General features: G+C 34.0%; 3 protein-coding genes across 6 annotated transcripts in view; 2 read left to right on the top strand and 1 right to left on the bottom strand.

Annotated features, from left to right (window-relative positions):
* Positions 1-124: 124 nt before the first annotated feature.
* On the top strand, positions 125-6,482 carry LOC117101733 (actin-related protein 2/3 complex subunit 2-like). The gene is made up of 9 exons (XM_033241775.1): positions 125-324; positions 1,543-1,577; positions 1,755-1,867; positions 2,418-2,647; positions 3,388-3,481; positions 4,423-4,549; positions 5,022-5,122; positions 5,473-5,573; positions 5,990-6,482. Exons 1-9 carry the CDS (start codon positions 251-253, stop codon positions 6,012-6,014), a joined length of 900 nt encoding a protein of 299 aa, XP_033097666.1. The 5' UTR covers positions 125-250; the 3' UTR covers positions 6,015-6,482.
* Positions 6,483-8,554: 2,072 nt separating this feature from the next.
* On the bottom strand, positions 8,555-11,331 carry LOC117101742 (retinol dehydrogenase 7-like). The gene is made up of 3 exons (XM_033241785.1): positions 11,176-11,331; positions 10,440-10,762; positions 8,555-10,135 (listed from the first exon to the last, which is right to left on the bottom strand). The coding sequence occupies exons 1-3, from the start codon at positions 11,220-11,222 to the stop codon at positions 9,873-9,875; spliced, it is 633 nt and encodes a 210-aa protein (XP_033097676.1). The 5' UTR covers positions 11,223-11,331; the 3' UTR covers positions 8,555-9,872.
* A 1,530-nt stretch (positions 11,332-12,861) lies between these two features.
* LOC117101751 (ly6/PLAUR domain-containing protein 6-like) overlaps positions 12,862-22,523 on the top strand; it is a 46,330-nt gene continuing 36,668 nt past the window's right edge. Inside the window, exons 1-2 of one of the 4 annotated variants that reach the window (XM_033241804.1) lie at positions 12,862-12,978; positions 16,935-17,054. The gene's annotated coding sequence lies outside the window, so the exon portion shown is untranslated. Of the gene's footprint in view, positions 12,979-15,386; positions 15,862-16,934; positions 17,055-19,481; positions 19,619-22,523 lie in introns of those variants that run through there. The other 3 variants (XM_033241814.1, XM_033241795.1, XM_033241835.1) reach the window with 3 other exon arrangements.

Raw genomic sequence — 22,523 nt, 5'->3', positions numbered from 1 at the left:
TTGGAGAGTGCATTTTTTACCCCCTTTTTTTGAAATTTTATTAACCAATTTTGGTGCCAGGACTCAAGGCACTAGTGCTTGTCGATGCTCTTTGAACCATTTTCTGTTCTGAGATTGGTAGGCTTCCTGGTTTTAGAAGATCGGGGAGAGAGAGACTCGATCGCGAGGAATAACCGGACCCAACCCAGGAAGTGGTGTCTCAAGCAGAAAAACATAGGGCTAAGGTTTTAGTGCAGCAATAAATATCAAAATGATTCTTTTGGACATAAAAAACAAAATTATTGAAGAAGCATTGTCTCACAAATTCAAGACTGCAAAAGATGGGTGAGTGTTCTTTACAGCTTTATTTTGATGTTTATGGTGGGTCCTAGTATTTCGGGCCTGATCTGGTTGGAGGGAGGCCTAGCCTACTAGGCTAGCTACTCTGTCTGTGAGCCAATTCACAGGGTGTTGGGACCATTCGTACATATCTTCCCTGCCTGACAGACTCCTTCATTACTTCGAGTCAGACATTCGCTAGGTCTAGATAAGTACCATTCTTCCTGTCACAAGTCATACATTATCTTGTCGTTTAGGCCTATCTAGTTTAATTATTTAAAAAAAATGACCTGCTCTCTGAGATTAGGCGTAGGCCTAGGCCTATTGTAGGCCTAGCCTAGGCTAGGAGTTTATCAGTAAATTGTAAGACACTTTTTAATGCATTTTGAGAGAGGGTATGGTATTACTATTGACATCATTTTGTAAGAATTACATTTGGTAGGTGTAATTAATTAATAATAGGACACAAATTTAACCAGGATGTGGCACCATCTGCAGGTTTAAGAAGAAGGAATTGCTGGGTAAAACTGTAGTTTCCAAATGCTAGAGAATATATATGTCAAACATATTTTTTTTTTAATACTGTCACAATTTTTGTTTAAATAAAATCTTGTTTTATGCTTGTTATGATTCATCAGGAAAAGGATATCACTTGGATCTGAGATAATCCTTGAGAAATATTTCTCCAACTTACAGTACTACTATAGTATACTATTTTTCTTGTTCATTTTCCCCACATTTTAATTGCATCATCTAATTTAAATATCTTAATGTATGTGAATTGTATATAATATTTTTTAATATTTTTTAATAAATAAATTTAAATTGAATTTTGAAGTGCTTTTTAAGTACAGTTTAAATATATTTTTTGAATTATTGTAATTGATCTTTGTAAATTGAATCCCAAAGTCAGCCAATGGCCGCCAAGGCTTCAATTGTTTTTTACTGATTTCAATAAAGATACCGAAATATATAAATTCAACATTGACTGTAACCTATTTAACCAATTATAACTATAATAATAATTATCATTAAAGTACAAAGCTGTTTTACATGAAAAAAGATATAAACACTAAATTCAATAGGAAATTAGAAAAAAATTGCTCGGGTAATGCAAGTCTTTTGTTGTGAAGCTTTGTTGTATAAAAATGTATTTGATATTTTTATCATTATATAGGTTTGAATATTTGCTTTTTGATTGTTGCACTTCTGTTTTTATTTCAGAGGAAAACCTGAGAGTATTGATATGCAAATAGCAGGTAAATCAGTAGTATTACATTATAAAAATACATTGAGAAAACATGTTGGTTGCATTGTTAAACCCAATAAAGATAATGGAATAGGCATATGTCAAATACAATTGTATAGTGTTAATTGTTATATAACTGATTATATTAAAGCGCTCTCTCCTTTCCATTTTTCAAATGCTTTTATAGATTTTGACGGTGTTCTTTACCATATTTCTAATCCTAATGGTGATAAAAGCAAAATAAGTGTCAGCATTTCCCTCAAGTTCTTCAGTGAACTGACACAATATGGAGCAAATGAGGTAAGCTTCCTATTGGCTGACTGAGTACCAGGGGCGGATTTGGGGGTGGGGGAGGGTGGACCGGCCCCCCCCCCAGCTCCCCTGGAAAAGCAAAAAAAGAAAAAAAATAGAAAGAAAAAGAAAAATTGATCGCCCCAGAGGTCATTTTCGGGTGTCTATAAAAAAAAATTTCTGACCCCCTAGGATGGTGCTATCTCGTTCGGCCCCACTTTTGGCCCCCTTTTGGCCCTCCCCTTTCAGACATCTCTGGATCTGCCCCTGAGCACTGTACATTAATAAGACAGTAAACCTTTATTAGTAAATATTAAAAATTAATTTATCAGTGGTGGATCCAGGTCTACCTGCCCACCCCCTCCCCTTGAATCTGCCACTGTATTATTGGATGTTTATAGTATGTTAATCATTATGAAATTGTATCACCAAGAAAAGTGAATTCTAACCTTTCTGATTATAATTATATTATAGGTAGTAAAAAAAATTTTATTTGATGATTTTAAAAGAATTTAAATCTCAGTGTAATTTGATCAGTTTTTTTTATGTAAATAAACAGCTTTTAGAAGGTGTGTACAAACAGTGGAAAACAAGTACAGAAGAAGGTTTTGACTTCACGATCCTATTTGATCTGGACAACCTTCCAAGCGATACCAATGATGCTGTCGCAAAAGCTTCACTCTTAAAACGTAACTGTTTCGCTGCAGTTTTTGAGACATATTTTGATGCCCAACAAAAGGAGAAACGTGTACAACGAGCCGTAATTCATTACAGAGATGATGAAACAATGTAAGATTTATTTAAATAAAATATAGATTAATAAAATGATTATTTAATCATTTACAGTGTATATCAACACCACTAATTTGACCTACAGTAGCACAGAGGTCAAGGCAATCTGGCAGAGGTTTGAATCTCATATTAGGGAGCTTTCGATTTGTAAGACGATGTGACGCTAGAACGTAATCACTCATGCGTGAACATCCTACCTGGTGTCCTACGTTCTCTGCATACATAGATTTGTCCAAATTGCGTTCCAGAATCTACTCGACGAGGTGACCTTAACGTTCTCGCATCCGCAGATACTTACTGGCGTCATTACGTTCTACGTCGTCGTGCAATCGAAAGCTCCCTACTGTCTGTTTTACTTGTGCCCTTTGTAAGGCACTCCATTTATGATGTCTGTCTCCCTCTATATATAGTATAATTGGTAGAATAAAAAAATTGGCATTCCTTCTAGAGACAAAAGAAGGAGATAACCCTTTGTCCATATTTGTCAATATAGATCCAGTGACCTGGCTGATATGCTGCAAGCACTTGACCTGTTGTGTCTAATTGAATGAAATGAAAAACAATAAAACTGGGAAAACATGTAGTTAGTACTAATCATTTTAACACAAATTGTACAAAATTATGAAGAGAATAATTTTGATAATTGTTTTTTGATTGGCTTCTCTTAGATTCTAAAACGTAAGCAACAAAGTGTAACATTAGTACTTCTTTATTATAAAAAAATACTTTTGCTGCAGGTATGTTGATGCCAGAAAGGACAGGGTGACCGTGGTTTTCAGCACAGTCTTCAAGGATTCTGTTGATGTTATCTTTGGTAAAGTGTTTATGCAGGTAAACATGGTTTATTTCTGTGATCATTATTATGAATAATATTATTATTATAATTTTACTTATTTCTGTGATCATTATTATGAATATTATTATTATTATTGTTATTATTTTATTATTGTTATTGTTGTTGCTGTTATTATTATTATATTATTATTATTCTATGCTTTGGTAGTTGACAATTGTACAGGGAATATCTCCCTTTGTTAACTACCATCTCATGTGAGGAAATAAAATTATGAATTATATGTACATATGATTTTATAATTTTGAAAACTCAAATGAAAACCCAGTACTGTATTTGTGACCCATGCTCTAATAGTAACCAACCTTAAAAGCTAATCTATAATAATGATCCACTATTCTAATATTAACCCAGTGCCAGAGGTTGTTATTAGAATACCAAAAATTCATACAGAAGGATAGGCTGACCAATGATTTTCAAATGAAAGTTTTCACTTTACAGGTTGGATTAAATTTATTTGAGGTATACAGTAAAACCTGTCTAAATCAACTTTGCCTAACTCAAATAATATCCAAGTCAAACTTATTTTAAATGGCAGATTGTTTTGTTTTCCATTAAATTAACAATCTTGAAGTCAAAATTTATTGAGCAATTGCCATTTTGGATTCGACTTAAGCAAGTTCAACTGTAATGCACTAAGGATAACTTGCAATGGTCAAAAGACAATCGTTTTCAAAGTAGTGTACTGCATTTTTAACATGCACATGGGCCATATTGCCCACAGGACCGAACGAAAGTGCATTATTGCTAAACACCGTGGATGGAATTGAACCAGACACTAAGGTAATATAAAGATCTTCATCGTTCAGTGCATATACAGTGGCTACCGCCAGTTTAGCCAATTGAACTAGGCTGCTCTCATTACTTAGCTTGTTAAAAGAATTACAAATAAATAGACAGTTTTTTGTTTTGTGTATAGGAGTTTAAAGAAGGTCGTAAAGCAAGTCAAACAGCTCCACAAGTTCTGTTCAGTCACAAGGAACCCCCAAAAGAATTGGATTCTACTGATGCAGCTACTGGTGACAATATTGGCTACATTACATTTGGTTAGTTTAGATTGAAATACTTTGTCTTAGTAAATTGTGATGATAATGATTGCAGCTCCATGCCTTTGGAATAAACTACCATTTAATATTCGCTCATGCCAGTCTACTGCTTTGTTTAAAAGAGCTCTCAAGACCCATCTGCTGTCTGCTGCTTTTCTAGTTTCTTAGTTTTCTTTTTTTTTTTGGCTTGCTTGCTAAGTTAATTTGTTTAGATACATACCCCCATTACTTGAGCACCTGTGAGTTATGAATAGGCAAGCCCTGTGCCTCAAATTGCCTGTAAACAGTGTGGTGATGTGCGAGGTTTCTTTTCTGGTAGTTTTAAGGTTCACGGTTATTTTTGGTTCCATCCTTCTGAAGCACATTGAGCACTACTTGTACACTTTATAAATCATTTAATTTTATTATTACTAGACAAGGATTGATTTTGAGTCATACTGAATTATTAAAAATTAATTTTGTTTTCACTTAGTGCTGGAATCAAGACATACTAATCCAAAAACAAAGGACAACACAATTGATTTGATTCATACATTTAGAACTTACTTGCACTACCACATCAAATGTTCGAAGGTAAAGGTTCACAATTTACACAATATTATAATATGATGATGATGATCAGGGGTTTCATTAGTAGCCGGCAGCCAGCAAATTCGACCAGTTAATATGACTTTTTTCGCCAGCTACTTTTATATCCCAGACCCCCCCCCCAGGAACTCTCCTGTAACTCTTGCTCATTCTCCTCCTACTCTAAACCTTAATGAAACCCCTGATGATGGTGATAGTTATAATAAAAATTGTGTTTGTGATGATAATAATATTCTTTTAAAAGCCAGGATCATGTGATATAGTTAGATTCATATCACAGAGCTATTTGAAGTATTTCTTTTAATATTTTTATGATTTTTAAAAAAATTTTTCAGGCTTATATACACTCTAGAATGCGTGCTCAGACATCGCAGTTCCTGAAAGTACTCAACCGGGCTCGCCCAGAATCGCAGAATAAGGAGAAGAAGACTATAACGTGAGTATAATAATAAATCAATCTTTCCTTCTTTTGAATAGAAATTGGAAATTTTGGTTCAGGGCCCCTGATGAACTAAAGCAGCTAAATTGAAGCACCGACACTATACCTGTTTTATTATTGGCAGCAAATAAGTATTCTGTAATTTCAATTGCACTTACATCAATTCAAACTTTACAACTCATGAAAGGTCTTATGAGCAATGATCACAGCAGTTGTCAGAAACTGTTTTTTCCACATGAACTTTGACCCAAATTTTAAAATTAGGTATAAAAAAGGTGGATGTGTTTCAGTAGAAACACAGCCGTCCATTCAGTAGAAACACAGCTGTCCATTCAGTACAAATCTCGATCATTAATATTATTACTATATTTTAAAATCAATTAACACATGCTTTGTTTTTTGTTTTGTTTCAGTGGACGATCTTTTGTTAGGACTTAAACAGAATTTATTTCATCACATTACCTCCAGCTCTAAGCATCTCCAGAATCTTGCACCAGAGAGGCTTCTTCGTACCCAATGAAAAATGCAGCATTGAATTGATTTATGCTATTTAAATTTCTTAGAACCACCATGTGACTAGAATAAGAAAGTTACATGGATATGCACTGCTTTTTGAATTGCCTTCTATTTTGTTTCCATAATTGTAGAGATATCTCTACTGTGGCAATTTAAAGCCGGGTACACACTGTATATTGATGTAAGCCTGGTTCTCACAAGAGCCCTAGTATCCAGATCGGGAGCTAACTGTTAGTGCTAACCGCTAGCACCTGCGCGAGAACGCCTGATCGGTTAGCGCTAACCGTTAGCGGTATCCGGATACCGCTACCGGTTAGCAAGTTGAGCGTTAACCAATTAGTTAACCAATCACACATACGCGTTTACACTTTCCAGTTTCTTATTGGCCAGTGATTCGATGATCATATTTTTGGTATCCGGATCGGGATTTTCTCATATGGACGCACAGCAGCTAATGGTTAGCAGGATCTGGATCCTGCTAACCGTTAGCAGCTGTTTGAGAACATAGCCTTAATCTCGGCTTTGGGTTTTTGATGACGCAATACTGTCTGCTGATCGTTGATAAAATTATCTGTTACACATGTGTCTCGTCACGTTCACACGCATTTTGTTGTGTTCTCCATCAAGTGCAGTGTGTATCTGGCTTAACAAAACCTCATCATTAGGTGTAATCTCGATTCATTTTATATTTGAGTAGTGATGCTTCCATGAGAGCAAATCTCTTACATACTGGTGTAAATATATCTATGTTTATTTGTTCAAAAGCCACAAAAAAGTTTGTGCTGCCCAAGCCTGGCCGACCAAAAGAAATTTAAAAAAGTTAGTGACATTTTTTTTTCCCTTATTGAGGAGCCCAAAATATTTAATATATTGGAAATGGCATTTTTAAAGCATTAATTAAATATTTTAGCATAGTGGTTACCATTCTATCAGCAAAAATGCATGGGGCGAGTGATGGTTGAGTCCTAGAGTTAGGCCTAGACCTATAGAAAACTCTGAATGAACCTGGTTTCTGTTTGTAACTCTGCTTGGACAACACAACATATTTTGGGCCTAATTTTTGGTTTGGAATCTAGGTGGAATTTAAATGTCAAATAGGAATACCAGTTGATTTTTGTATTTTATTTCAATCACAGTATGATTTTTTTTTTTTGTAAGAGTTTTTTATTTAATATTCCTCAAAATCGTGAGAGAAATGAGGATCAAAAACTATTTGATGTACACAATTAAAGATGAATGTGATTTAAATAAAGCTTTGACTAATAGGTTAAATGCAAGCTTAGAGAAGCACATTTAGTTACTATGTTTACTAATATTTCAAGGAAAAAGCAAAACTAAATTTAAATAATAGAATGCAAGATTTAAATTTAAAAGTTATATAAATTATCACTTAACAAATTTTGTAAGCAAATATGTATTTAGCATTGATATGTACTATGAAACATGATAAAATTTACTCTTATAAAACTTGCTTAATATCAGAATCATTAAATCTAGTATATTTCTATTGAAAATTTAGTTGTCATTCAGCATCTATATTATACTTGCGCTTTAACACACTTTAATCTAGTTAAAAATTATTGGGATAAAATTACTGAATCAAAAGTCTACCCTTTTGAGCACTGTGGAATTGCTGTCTCTTATACACATCTAGATGTGTATAAGAGACAGCTCAAGACCCATCTGCTGTCTGCTGCTTTTCTAGTTTCTTAGTTTTCTTTTTTTTTTTGGCTTGCTTGCTAAGTTAATTTGTTTAGATACATACCCCCATTACTTGAGCACCTGTGAGTTATGAATAGGCAAGCCCTGTGCCTCAAATTGCCTGTTATATTTTTTTTTTTTTTTTTTTTTTTTTTTAGTCTATTCCTTTCTCATGTTACCTTATCTTTTTTAGTTCTTTCTCATGTGAATTTTCCTTTTCTTTTCATTTTTACTTTCTTATGTAACCTTATCTATTCCTTTTCGTTATCTTTCTTAATTCTCCTGTACTTTCGTTTTCTTTGTCTTTCTTATGCTTTCATTCTCTTTACTTTCTCATGTCAGATTATCTTTCTTTCCTTGTTCTTTCTCATGTGACCTTTTCTATTCTTTCATTTTTCTTTCTTATGATTCATTATCCATTCCTTTTCATCATATTTCTTAAGTTTCCTGTTCTTTTCCTTTTCTTTGTCTTTCTTATGTTTCCTTATCTTTTCTTTCTCATGTTACCTTCACTTTCTTTCCTTGATCATTCTCATGTGACCTTTTCTTTTCTTTCATTTTTCTTTCTTATGTTTCCTTATCCATTCCTTTTCATTTATATTTCTTAGGTTTCTTGTTCTTTCCTTTTCTTTGTCTTTCTTATGTTTCCTTATCTTTTCTTTCTCATGTTACCTTCATTTTCTTTCCTTGTTCTTTCTTATGTAACATTTTCTTTTCTTTCATTTTTCTTTCTTTTGCTTCCTTGTCCCATTCCTTTCCATTATATTTCTTAAGTTTCCTGTTCTTTGTCTTTCTTATGTTTCCTTATCTTATCTTTCTCTTTTCTTTCTCATGTTACCTTATCTTTCTTACCTTGTTCTTTCTCATGTGACCTTTTCTTTCCTTTCTTATGTTTCCTTAACAATTACTTTTCATTATATTTCTTAAGATTCCTGTTCTTTTCCTTTTCTTTCTTAGAGAAAAAAAAAATATCAGACCTCTCACCTCAAGTTTCCCAATCCTTACAATCATATCCATTCAGTTTCCTTACCTATTTATTCAAGTTACAGCAAGTATCGTCGTGACTTTTCTTATTCCTTATTTCCTAACTACTTACCGCCTAATGTTGGATAGGCATCTCTTAGCAGATGTGATTTCAGAGACAATTTGAAAGTATTTATTGACTCACAGGATCTAATTGCGAAAGGCAGATTGTTCCACAAGCGTGGAGCAGCAACAGAAAAGGCTCTGTCTCCCCAGGAATTGTGAGATTTGGGCTGATGCAGGAGGAGTTGATTGGAAGAACATAAGTTACGTTTAGGAGCATACCAATGGAGCATATCTGCGATGTAGTCTGGAACCAAGTCAGTTTTGAATTTAAAAACGATCAGCAAAATTTTGTAAATAATCCGGTGTGTTAGAGGAAGCCAGTGTAAATCTTTCAGAATGTTGGTAATATGTGCATATTTTGGAGTTTTAGTGATTAGACGTGCAGCCGAATTTTGAATTAATTGAAGACGGTGTAAATGGAACTACAGTAAAAAGGAACTACAGTAGATATTCAGTACACATAAAATATTTGTACTGTATTAGACAAGACTCTTATACCTTGTTTAGCGAACCCACCGTCCGCTAATAATCATGATTTCAAATAAAAATTAAATTTTATTTTTGGCCAATGAGCACACCTATTGCCACAAAATAGTTTCAAAAAATGTTTATTATGCCCACCGCTGCCTTGAAATCTCCAAAAATAATATATGTATATTTCTTCCTAATTATATAACTTCAAAGCATTTAAGCATCCCATTAATACAGTGTTTACATTCACCAATAAAATGTTATTTTTATTTTTTTTCCGTCCTCTGACGATCTTAAAAAAAATGTTCACAAAACAAGGTATAAAAAAGTCTCGCCTTATGTATGTTTATGTTCAAGAGTGAAATAGAGTAATAAATACTCTTCTTTCTAATTACTGTACAATCCAATGTCTTAAAACTTGGTACACAAGACCATATCATTTTACATCTTCGTACATTACATTTACCCATTTTTATCACCGGTGGATGGTGAATTTAAATTTGAGCAAACAATGTGACCTCACCTTAAACCATCTGAGAATGCTACTACCCCAAGTTTCGCAATTCCATATCCACCACTTGGAATTGGATTTATTCCCAAACTACTGCACATGTTCACAACACGACCTTTAGCCTTCTTGACCAGGGGCAGGAATGTGTTTGTTACATCTATAACTCCAAGAAGGTTGATGTCAAATACATTTTGCAGCTCTTCTTTCGTCCACCAATCATACATACCGATTAAACCTGTGACACCAGCATTGTTAACCAATCCTGAGAGACCTATATATACAGGTAAATACAGACAATCATTGCAAGAAAATAATGTGCAAATAAAATGTGTTTAAGTCGGGTCTGCTAATATAAGTGGGGAAAATGACCATAGAATCTTTATTAGAATAGCGATTTACAGTAGTTCTAAATTCACAATTTTTACACTCCACATCCCTGTCAGTTGACATTATTCAATTTACATGTAAAAGGCAAAGGATAACTTCTTTCCAAATTAATTAATATGTTTATTCCAGTTTTTATTCAAATTATTGAAATAATATGGACATGTGTACTTGAGGTAAAAGATTTAAACCTTTATGGGATGGCAATAGCCTTTTCACTTCATTGTATGCCTTTTTTATGCTGTCAGAATTCCGCACATCCATATGAATACAATGCAATTTTTCTGATGTAGTTTCATTCAGTTTTTTAATGCCATCTTCAGTAAAACATGTAGCAAAAACATGACAGTCTTGTCTGTCCAGCTCCCTGGCCAACTTGTTTCCAAATCCAGTATCGCATCCTGTTATCAAGACATACTTCCCACGTTTTTCGATGTAAAACTGATTACGAATCCAGAAGAAAGTGTATATGGTACAGAAAGTGACACAGGTACAGGCAGTCCAAAATAAAATTCTGATGGCAAAAAAATAAATAAAGTAGCATCAAGACCCAAGTACTAGGCCTTGGCCAATTAAAATCCTGACACTTTCACATCTACTAATCCTATGCAGATTAATGGCATCCGGTAATTGCTTTTAGCCTACTTTATAGTTTAAGTTAGAAGGTGTAATGATTAGGCCTATGCAGCTAAAAACTAAAGAGACTTGAAGGGCTAGGCCCAGTTAGAAAGTAGCCAGTGCCTAGGGGATGGTACAGGCAGGGTGCCTAGGGGATGGTCCAGGCAGGGGCATTTCTGGGCCTACTCTACTCTACTGGACTGCTGAGTAGGGCGAAGAGAAAGTAGCCAAGGCCGCGGCTATAACCAGTATGCCTGGTCTACACCCTAACTAAACCACGGTATTGAGGTCTAAAAATGGATAGTATACCGGGCATGATCCACCTGGTGCAAAATATCAGTTTTGTCTCCCTCCATTCTAGCATCAAACCAACCAAAGTCCAATAACTAGCAGCGCTACACTTCGGTGGTACCGGTTTTTCGTCAAAAAGTTTGTTTTGGTGTTAGCGCCCCCTATAGTTATGATGGTTAGCACTCTCTCTTCATCACAGTGCAGTGAGTGTCGCATAGGCATAACCCCCAAATTATACCATTTTAAAAGTCATTATTATTAATTACGGTCATTGCCATCGTCATTTTTTTAGTATGTCGGTCGTCGTGTAGGCGAAAAGTCCCGAGTTCGAGTGCCGACGGATGGAGGATGACTTTTGTCATCTTGGGCACATCAGATTCGCTTCTGTATTATTGTATTGCCACTATCATATGATTTTGTTCACCTGTTCTTCAATCTTTTTTATGTCATTGATATGGTATTTTTGCCTATGTGAAGTCGAATAAATAATTAAATTAAACCTTTATTAGAAGACCTAAAAGGGGTCATGCACACTGACTTAACTGTTCTTTTAAATAAAAATAATTTTAAAATGCCTCTGACAGGTCGCAGGTTCGAATCCCGTCGGAAGCATTTTATTACACAATTTCTTTATTCATTTATTTATAGGACTACATTCGTTGAGAGCTATGCTACACGATGATATGATGTAGCCTATTTACCCTTCTTTGATGATTTACACATAATTTAACCATGGAAAAAAACTGTTAGGCCTAAGTTCAACGGATTTATATTATAGGCCTATGCAATTACAGTATTTAGTGTTTCCAGCCGTACGTACCTATAATAGAGTGATCTGGCGGTAATTTGAATCTGTCCAACCATGAAGCTTGCGCCTCTGTGGTCTAATGGATGACGCTCGCCTTGACAGCGAGAGGTCGTAGCATGTTATTCTTACTATTGGGTCCATCTGACTAATTTTTGCTGTATAGGCCTATACTGTTTTCATAATTTTTAAATGGGGGTCAAATTAAAGTTCCTTGAACTTAATTGACCTCCATCCACAATTTGTTTTTCCTATTGTTATGACATTATATAATTATGAAATATTATTTATATGTTTGAATGTTATTTAGTGTGTGGAAAAAGCCTACTAAAGAAAGAAAAGAAAGAAAGAACGATATCACAGTATTGTATTTCTATGCAGAATAAACATATTCATTATTCATTAATTTTGGAAAGAAGTTTCCCTTTGTCTTTTATATTGAATAATTTACTATCGTTATTTATGTTATCAGAATTAAAGCGATTATAATAATTAATATTAGATTATAGACTTGTAATTTAATGCAATGTAATAGTTATTGGCGATGGTATATATCGGTACATAACGAAGTTAAATTTTTCAGAAATTTATTATTTACTGTTGTATAGCCTAAAAGTCCCAAGTTTAGAAAAGTACAGGTGGTGGCTATTAAGCAAACATTAATAGTATTTAGTTGAGAAGTATTTCTGTAACTAACACTTTTTATATTTCGAATTCTAATTAAAAGCTAACACACACACTATTTGGTACATAATATTGTTGTATACATGAATAGCTTATCATTCGCCGTTGTATTGTTGTAAGTCTTATCATGCCAGAATATCTAGCTTTCACCAACAAATATTGACAATTTGTAATCTCCCAACGGCTAACTCAAAACGCTGTTAATTTTGATCAACATTCGACAAAAGATAGTTGGGTTACTCGGGTTGGCCTTTTAGCATTTTACATGATATGTATTTTATCCTTGGAGTTCCTACTTGATAAAAAATCCAAAGGAAATTCAAGTGTATAATGTAAGTACGTTGATGTTGTTTAAATATTATAACGTTTATAACAATGACATTAATCTAATGATGTGAGACTGCATAGGCAAATGTTACGTATTTTGATTATATGCATAGGCCTCTTGTAGCTCATAGATTGTTGAGATTCTACACATTTTAGATTAAAGTGAGTGATATATGATAGTCTAATACAAATTTAAAAAAACAACAACATGTATATATAGGGGCCTACTTCTGGAAACAAAATATTGCCACCAAATTCAACTATAAACTTTTACATTATTCTAGTAAAGTTTTTAATTACTAAAGTTGTATTCTTCAACTAAAAAAGAGGTCCGTTTCAGTTTCATACACGTGTTAGAAAAATTGCAGTGATTCGGACTATTCGAATCCCACTCTGGCTTGTTGGAGTCAGGGTGGAAAAAAACTTTGTTGATTTATTTTTTCTGACGAAGGTGTGTGTAGGCCAAGTCATGTTTCTTTATATTGTATTGTATCTGTCCGAGAGCTTACAGTACTTTTAACTGCTTCTCATTTCGATTAAGCCCTATTGATTTAAAAAAAAACCAAGTTTACTTTAAATATATGCTCAGAAATTGATTCACACGTTAACAAAAGGATCCCTTTGATCTTTTGCAGCCTGTAATCAAATTGTATGCTAATGCTTACAAACAACAACTGATCCGTTGTCAATAATAATATAAATCTAATGTGTTATGCCTACTACAACACCAAATTGAAATTACAGTATCAATTAAACAAACTTAAATGCAACTTACAGGGGACCTCCGTTCGACACGGTAAAACCGCATTATCATCATCATCGTCATTATCATCAGTGGCGGATTCAAGGAGGGGAAGCCGGTCCAGGGCCCCTAATTTGTTCAAAATTTAAACAAAAATGTGTGATATGAAGAAGATGATATTCAAATGTTAAATCTGAGAGTGCAATTTCCGGCCATCTAAAGGTGCCATAATCACAAATTCTTTTACCTCAACCCCACCCATGATGGGGCTGAGGTGATCCTCTATCTGTGAAATTCCTACGGGATCTTCCTCTATTTTGAATTTCTTGATCCGCCACTGATCATAATCATCAGGATCCCGGAATAAAAATCCTTGGGTAGAGTTTATATGATATGGCTAATAGGCCTTGGTCCAAAAATGTGCTTTTTATAAACTTGTAACATTATTTAGAGACCAGGTCCTGGATTTATCAATGTCAGCTTAGCAAATGTCTTGAGTCAAAAACGTTAAGATTTCCCAAAGCAAATATCTTAAGCTGATTTATTAAACCATCTTAGTAAAATTTTAAATTAAAAATCATCACAGATGGCGCATGCATACAAATAAACATTTTGATTAGGCCCTATTGATTTAAAAAAAAACCAAGTTTACTTTAAATATATGCTCAGAAATTGATTCACACGTTAACAAAAGGATCCCTTTGATCTTTTGCAGCCTGTAATCAAATTGTATGCTAATGCTTACAAACAACAACTGATCCGTTGTCAATAATAATATAAATCTAATGTGTTATGCCTACTACAACACCAAATTGAAATTACAGTATCAATTAAACAAACTTAAATGCAACTTACAGGGGACCTCCGTTCGACACGGTAAAATCGCATTATCATCATCATCGTCATTATCATCAGTGGCGGATTCAAGGAGGGGAAGCCGGTCCAGGGCCCCTAATTTGTTCAAAATTTAAACAAAAATGTGTGATATGAAGAAGATGATATTCAAATGTTAAATCTGAGAGTGCAATTTCCGGCCATCTAAAGGTGCCATAATCACAGATTCTTTTACCTCAGCCCCACCCATGATGGGGCTGAGGTGATCCTCTATCTGTGAAATTCCTACGGGATCTTCCTCTATTTTGAATTTCTTGATCCGCCACTGATCATAATCATCAGGATCCCGGAATAAAAATCCTTGGGTAGAGTTTATATGATATGGCTAATAGGCCTTGGTCCAAAAATGTGCTTTTTATAAACTCGTAACATTATTTAGAGACCAGGTCCTGGATTTATCAATGTCAGCTTAGCAAATGTCTTGAGTCAAAAACGTTAGGATTTCCCAAAGCAAATATCTTAAGCTGATTTATTAAACCATCTTAGTAAAATTTTAAATTAAAAATCATCACAGATGGCGCATGCATACAATCGGCTTTTTAATTTTAAGCAATTTCTAAGCTAAGCAATAATGATAAATCTGACTTAAGCAGAAAAATGGACTTAAGACGAATTTAAGCTGATTTCTAGTTTGATAAGTCCAGCAAACAACGTTATTTGAATATAATAGGCAAATTAATATTTTTATGGTCCGACGATCTCGTCGTGGCGTGGGACAACCGGGGGGGGGGGACGACGGGGGTCCAGGCCTATCCGATGTGGAGTTTCCCCTACTAATGCCCGCTTACCCCTCCCATCCCCAACTGGTGCCACCACTCATGGACGCATGCACCACTGAACATCTCAACAGGCGCGCGCAAGGTCATCGGTACGGTAACGTCACAACGCCAGGCTGATAGGTTTCCTCAGCCGTTGAAAAGCACCGCTGATCCAAACGTGTAGTGGGTAAGAGAACGTTTTTATCTCTTGGTAGTTCAAGACCGCCTTGGTTCAACAAGAAAGAAACGTTTTATTCATCAACTGTTTTGCGCTTGGAACCATATTCATTCGATTTTCTTTTGTGATCATCACCATTACCACCAATGCCACCACCTACTACTCGCCCTATCATCATACACTGTACAGTAAATTAGGCCAACATTGGTAGAAACAAAGTACATACACCTTTCGACTGAGGGTGTCCAAAGGTCAACTGCACCGCATCTCATTACTCAACTCAGGCGTGTGCATAGTCAAGATGGGTGCTTATTAGGTAAGTGTTGCCATGTTGACAGGAGTTACCATAGACAATGTCATGTTCAATTGTAGCGTGTGATGCCTGTCTATACCAGGAACCATTCAGGGAGATAAATGCAAATTGTTACTTAGTGTCGCCACTCAAAAATAAAGGCGAAAAAGGTTTTAACGTTCAGGTCATTTCATGTGATTTAAAAGTTTCTTTTTAAAATAGACCAACAAATCCTTTTCCAAAATGAAATTTTAAAAAAAATGAACATGTTTTATTGATTGTGACACACCACCATGATAGAATATAAAGTAAATAGAGGAGCAGGAAAAATAATGGTTTTTCAAAAAGATCAAACACCACATTGATGTGTCGCATCCTGTGAGTAACTTGATGCTGAGGCAGTGGCTTATCCGGGAGAAGACTGTGCACCCTAAAAAGCTTGCGCCACGCTAGTGGCCTACCATCCCCCACTGGAAATGTTTAAAAATGCTACGCTCATGTAGTTTAAAAAATCCTCTCATATGACCTTATTTTGCGAGCTAGTGTCCCCTCACTTATTCATCAAGTCCCCTTAACATCAGAGCCCTACCCCCATTTCAAGGCTCCTAGATATACAATTGTGCTGAGGGAGGCGTAGTGATGGTAGAAAAGTTTGGTGATTAGAACTCAAACTGAAAGTATAATTAACCAATTTTTAAGGCTATATCTGGATTTTTCAGTTTGTTTTAAAGAAAATTGTGTCAGCATTCTTCTATTTAGTGTAAAAGGAGATAAAAAAAATATTTTATTAATAACTTTTTAGAACCAACATGAATTAAATCCAAGAAACAGCCCTGGTAATATTTTGCAAATCAACAAAATAAGCTATGAAAGTTTATTGAGTCACAGAGCAATATGATAATGCCTATGTCCATAAACAGCAAGGTGTGAAATTGCCATAAATACAAAAACAGAATCAGCATTGTATTTTGTTTGTAATACAAAAGCCCTGGTTTGCTGATGCCTCAGTAGTCGTAGCCCATCATGAATTGTGACAATGGTGGCAGTAGTAAAGGTTTGCATTCCACTGTCACTATAAACTGTGACGTTTCTTTCAGTATTTGCAGCAAGGCATGAAACAATCTAGTTATCCGTACCATCACACCACCATAGCCCATGACAATTATATCAACTTGTATCTGCCGTGTTATATAGCAATTAAAGCAAGAAAATTACATGTAAGTATCAGCATTTATTACTTTTTAAAGTAAAATACCATAAATAAATAAATTGATATGGAGCTTCATCATTTAAAATATAGCACTGATTCATTTGGTGCTCCTCCTTGGTTTAGTCACATATTATTACTGGTTTTTACCTAATGTAAATCCACCCTTTGGTTATGGAATACTGTATTCTCTGAGTTCTATTGTGCATAAGATGCAATAAATAAGCCCTATGTTTGAGTAAGAAATAATTAACTTTCAAACCACTTTTAGCTTTTGTAACACTTTGTGAAGGAGATTTTAATTTAATTTAATTTAATTTATTTGTTTCAAGTAAGTCTGAAGTGGGAAAAACAAAGTTAAGTTAAAGAATATACCAAGTGGCTATATCATATTAAGTCATTAATATATAATAATATATAACTTTTGTAGAATGTGTTTCAATAACTCATTAATACATAAGAAATCTAAAGAAAACAAGGGGAATGATTGATTAATTAAGTGATTGATTAATTGAAGGAGTAATTGATTGATTGATTGATTGAGAACTACTGACAATGTACTACTTGAATATACAACCAGTAAATACCATGGTGGCAGAAACACAGGGAATCAACAAAATTCATCATCACCATCATCATTATCATCGTTATCATTATCATCATCATTACTGGCAGTCCATTGCAAGACATATTCCTCCTCTAAAGATTTCTATCTATGTCATAGTTGCCAACTTATACGGATTGACCGTGAAACTCACGGATAATTTATCATTTAGCAGATTTACTACGGATGAACAAAAACTCAGATTTCAAGGTTACTCACGGATCAAGATTTTTAAACTAATAAACAATGATTTGCGAACTGCATATACAGTAATATGCAATAAATAGATCATTTGCCATTTGTTTGTAGTGTTTATAGTGTAGCAAAGAGTAACCCTAGGCTATGTGCAAGTCCAGTACGCTCGACGTTAGAATCGTAAACAAACGACGCCCTTTACGCCCGCTACCGTCAGTGTGGTTTTATTACCCAGTAATGCACCGCACATGGTTTGTTTGTTTGTTTATCTGTTTTCCACATGAAAGTACTGTCTGTACACATCGTGATTCATGAATAAAGTGAATTCGTAAAAAAGTTTTAATTTTACACCACACAACTGTCGGGTACTCATCTTAAGTTTACAGTACTGTACTTTGGTCAAATTTTTAAATGAGTATAACTTTTTGGTTTTATTAAGTTTAAATACATACACTTGACTTAATTTAGTGTCCATGATCAATCAAATCAGTTCAAAGGCTTGTCAACCTGGGGCCCCTCCCCTGGCCCCCCCAGCCAGTGGCACGTTGCTACGCAACACAAGTTCTCACAGATTTCTTTTGGGAAAAGTTGGCGACTACTGTGTGCTATGTGCACATCTTGCTGTAGCTTGAACAAATATTTCATTTTTAAATCTTGAAAAGAGCTGAGATAGTGGTTGGGAGGTTGGTGCTGCTCTAAATTAAATCCTAAAAATAATATTAGTAATTTCTCTTTATAACTTTGTTGACTACAGTTGTCCGGTAAATGAGTTGTCTTTTCAGAATAATAATATACTTTATCCATATCAAATTTAACATTAACAATATAGTAGTAAAAACAATCCACTAGGTGGATGCATATTTGTATATACAAAATTAATGGTTGATATCACATTAAAAAAATGTGATACTGTTCTAATGTTAGGAATGTTCAGAGTCTATAATTTATGGTTTTACTGTATAATAAAATTAATGTTATTAAATATGTTTTGGCCCCACCTATAGTGTGGTTATTGAGTGAAATATAATGCTTTGGGAATTTAAGCCATTGCATTTGGCAATCAATTTATTGCTTCAATGACAGTTTGATGTACAGTACTATAGATTTTGTGTTAACGCCTTGATTTCTCATGGTATCTTGTAATTTAACCAGTTGCCCATGAAATTTAATATACATATGTTAGTTTGTGTGCATATGTGTCATTTCACAGATTATAAGAATTGTTTTTCCTTTGGAATTATTGTCAGAGCTGGTATGATAAGTTTTATTTCTAGCTTGTTTTATTACTCCATGGTTCCGCCAAGAGTTAATTTTTTTGTACTCTAGCGCCTTTTAGTTAAAATGACAAAACGTTAACAGTTTTGTCAAGGAGACGTCATTATTTTAGAATGTGTTTACCAGTACAGTAGTGATAGATAAAAGGCCTTTCAATTGGATATACTAAGCAGCTCAATTGATGCTCTTTTTCCATTGTTTTTGTTCAAAGTGATGAGATTAGATTTAATGGATTAAGAAAGATATACTAAAAGTTAAAGTAAAGCTATTGAAATGTGTAATTGGTAGTAGAGTGTCATTGAATGTATTTTTAGGGATCACTGGTGACTTGTTGTTTTATGCTGGGTGTGTTTGTGTCTGAGGTGGGTGTCATAATTCAATTATTGGGTTAGACCAGTAGCAGAGGATTGGTCCTGCAATCTGCCAGTATATATTTTTTATTTAAGCTTTCTAAAACCAATATGCTGCTGATTACATGTTTATCATACAGTACATGAATTGTAAGTAGCCCATTTTAGAAATATATTTTTGTTTTAAATCTTACAACATATAGGAGTGAAAAGCGTTAAAACAATGTACTGGAGAGTATCATACTACCGTCATGGGTAATACTTCTTCATTTTTGATGACAGTTATGTTTTTAAAAAGGACAAAATAATTAATCACTGGATTTTTTGTCTTTTGCTCATCTGTGAGGATGAAATAATCTATCAGTGAACACGTATTAAAACAGATCTGTTGAAAATAATTTTTCATTTGAATTTTAATATATCCTGTCAGGTAAGATCAAAATGACCAAAATCAAAATGAAGTTTAATTGCTGTATATTATAAATACGGTAAATTAACTTGCTTAACGGTAAAGTCGGCTCGGATTACAAGGACACGATTACGTAACGTAGGCATCTAAGCCAGCTTTGTTGTATTGTACCACCATTATCATCTTCTGGCTGGCAACAACGTACTTCAACAATGCTAACAACAGCATCGAAGTAGTCTCATTAGTCTGGTTTTTCAGAAATTATTTGTAATATTTTGGGTAAACACCCAGCAAACGTCTGTTTTACGAATAGTCGATATTACCAATGACATTTGCCCTTTGCATCATCGACCAAGTAATAACGTTAAAAAGTCCGATTGCGTATGTTTTTCAAAGTGATAATGTATATTTTTCTTAATAATAAAATCAGATTTGTTGTATTTATTTATTGACAATTCAATCTTTTCCGTTTCTGCTATAATAGTCACTATTAATTCAATTTCAACGAACTACCACCAACGCCAGTCGTTAAAATGAGCGCACATGTTTACGATGACGAAATAAAAAAGTGTGTGGAAGTCAGCAACTTCTTTGAAACCGCGAAGCTAGATTTTCACGAAGTGCATGTAAACAACACAATTGAGCGATCTAAAAACTACAAAACAGGACAGAAAGGTCCATAAAGTATACATACGTTTTAATGAAAATTAAAACAATATTTTGTTAAATGGAAGAATGCTAGCTAGCGATTAAAATAATTTTCGTTTTTTATCGAAGGTAAATGTAGCTAGGGCCAGGGCCTAGAGAATCTACCACTTAGATTGCGATAGAACACGCTGCTGCACTGGTCGTTGGTTCATACTGGTCGGCTAGGTTAGGTAGTGGAAAGAAACAAACCGAGTAAACACTGTCTCTTATACACATCTATTGAACAAATACCACTTGGTACTAGAGGTTCGTAAAATACAGTAGATGTTTTATTAAACAAGCCTTTCGACCGTGTGACGTCGACGGCCTGAAACTGGCTGGCTGTTTATCTGGCTCTAACTTGGCATTGAACGCGATTAGGGGATTATCGTATCATGTTTCAAGACGGGTATATCTAGATAAAGTTTGACGTGAACCAGGCTTGTGGCTCCACACAGTAGGCCCTATTGATATGTAAATTAATTACTTATACTTCCTGTCAGTGCTTGGTATTTTTGTTTTTAGTTTTTTCAATTTACTTGATCTTGAGAATGGTTCCATGATGGACCCGAAACGAAATAATAATTTGATTTACTAAATTTCATTATGTAAAAATAGTTATGCTTTAACATAGATTAAAAATATGTTACGCCTTACTTATTTTTAGTCCATGATCTTTTTAATTAATTTTCTTTTTTTTTATTGGAAATTCCGTAGTGCCGAGTAAATTTATCAAAACCCATTAAGTTTACAGTAATATGAAGAAAAACAAATTTAGTTTATACAGAAATAGTATCTAAAATGATCTCAGTTTCCAAAGTTAAAGCAAAAGATCTAATCTAAACACAAAATATTAGGCAGGATGTATTTGTTTGGAAAAGAACCTACTCTTTTGTGAAATTAAGAGGTTTATAGGTGAAAATTTTTCCTTTGAACTGAGATCAATATGTGATTTTTTTTTGTCTTTAAAAGCATTTGTTTTTTTAACAATTACAGCAAATGCAAATAATGTTAATGATAATCGAAAAACAATGGCCATTGAATAACATTTTTTGATAGTAGAAATAAGTTTTAAAAACGTTATTTCACTAACAAAGTAAAGGAATGACATAGAGTATACAGTATTTCAACTACCAAAATATGCAACTCATAGATAACCACAAACTTCACTTTTGTTAAATATCAATGAATTAACTTTACATGTTATAAACAATGCAAATAAACAGTAGTTAAAGGATGTGGATCAATTATGTTTTTGAATCACAAGTACATGTATGGGAAAAGGGAGAGGCTTACTTTCTCGCAAACTTAGCGATAAATTGTCTGCTTAGAGTTTATTCAAAGAAGTATTGCTTTTAGTAAACTGAATAATTAGGAATACATTTATTTAAGCAACTAAATTAGTTACATACTTGGTTTTTACTCATCACTAACTAAATCCAAGTGCATACTACTAGCTTAGAATTATGTATAGTTACGTATGGCAATTATGCTAAAAATTAAAATGGCGTGTGATTGTGAGGGTAGGGTGATTATGGTAGGATTATGTGGTTTTGCTAAATCCCACAAACCTCCCAAAACACACTGTAGAAAATTAAACAATTCAATTGTGATTGACTGACTTGGTATATCAATAAGAAAATTAAATATTCATAACTATTTTTTGGTTAAAATTTAGATTTTTTATGAAAAAATATTTGCAAATACACCACAAACCTCTGAACACACTGTAAACCCCATCTAAACCATACAATTATGATTGTAGAACAACTCTCTTTTTCTTTAAAAAAAAAAAAAAATAATAATTTGATGTTCATACTAACCCAGTGTTTGTGGGGTTTACCAATACACAGATTGAATTTCTGGAAAATTGTGATTCCGCTTCCGTGAAATTGGCCACAAGTAAATTATTTTAGTATTAATAAATGCATGATTTATGTTGATTTATTGATTATGTTG

Source organism: Anneissia japonica, unplaced genomic scaffold (genome assembly GCF_011630105.1).
Source record: "Anneissia japonica isolate Jap-2015-1 unplaced genomic scaffold, ASM1163010v1 scaffold1005_len2656397_cov198, whole genome shotgun sequence".
NCBI classification, from domain to species: Eukaryota; Metazoa; Echinodermata; class Crinoidea; order Comatulida; family Comatulidae; genus Anneissia; species Anneissia japonica.
The sequence above is the reverse complement of the archived record's forward strand: the minus strand, read 5'-3'. Positions and strand labels throughout refer to the sequence as shown.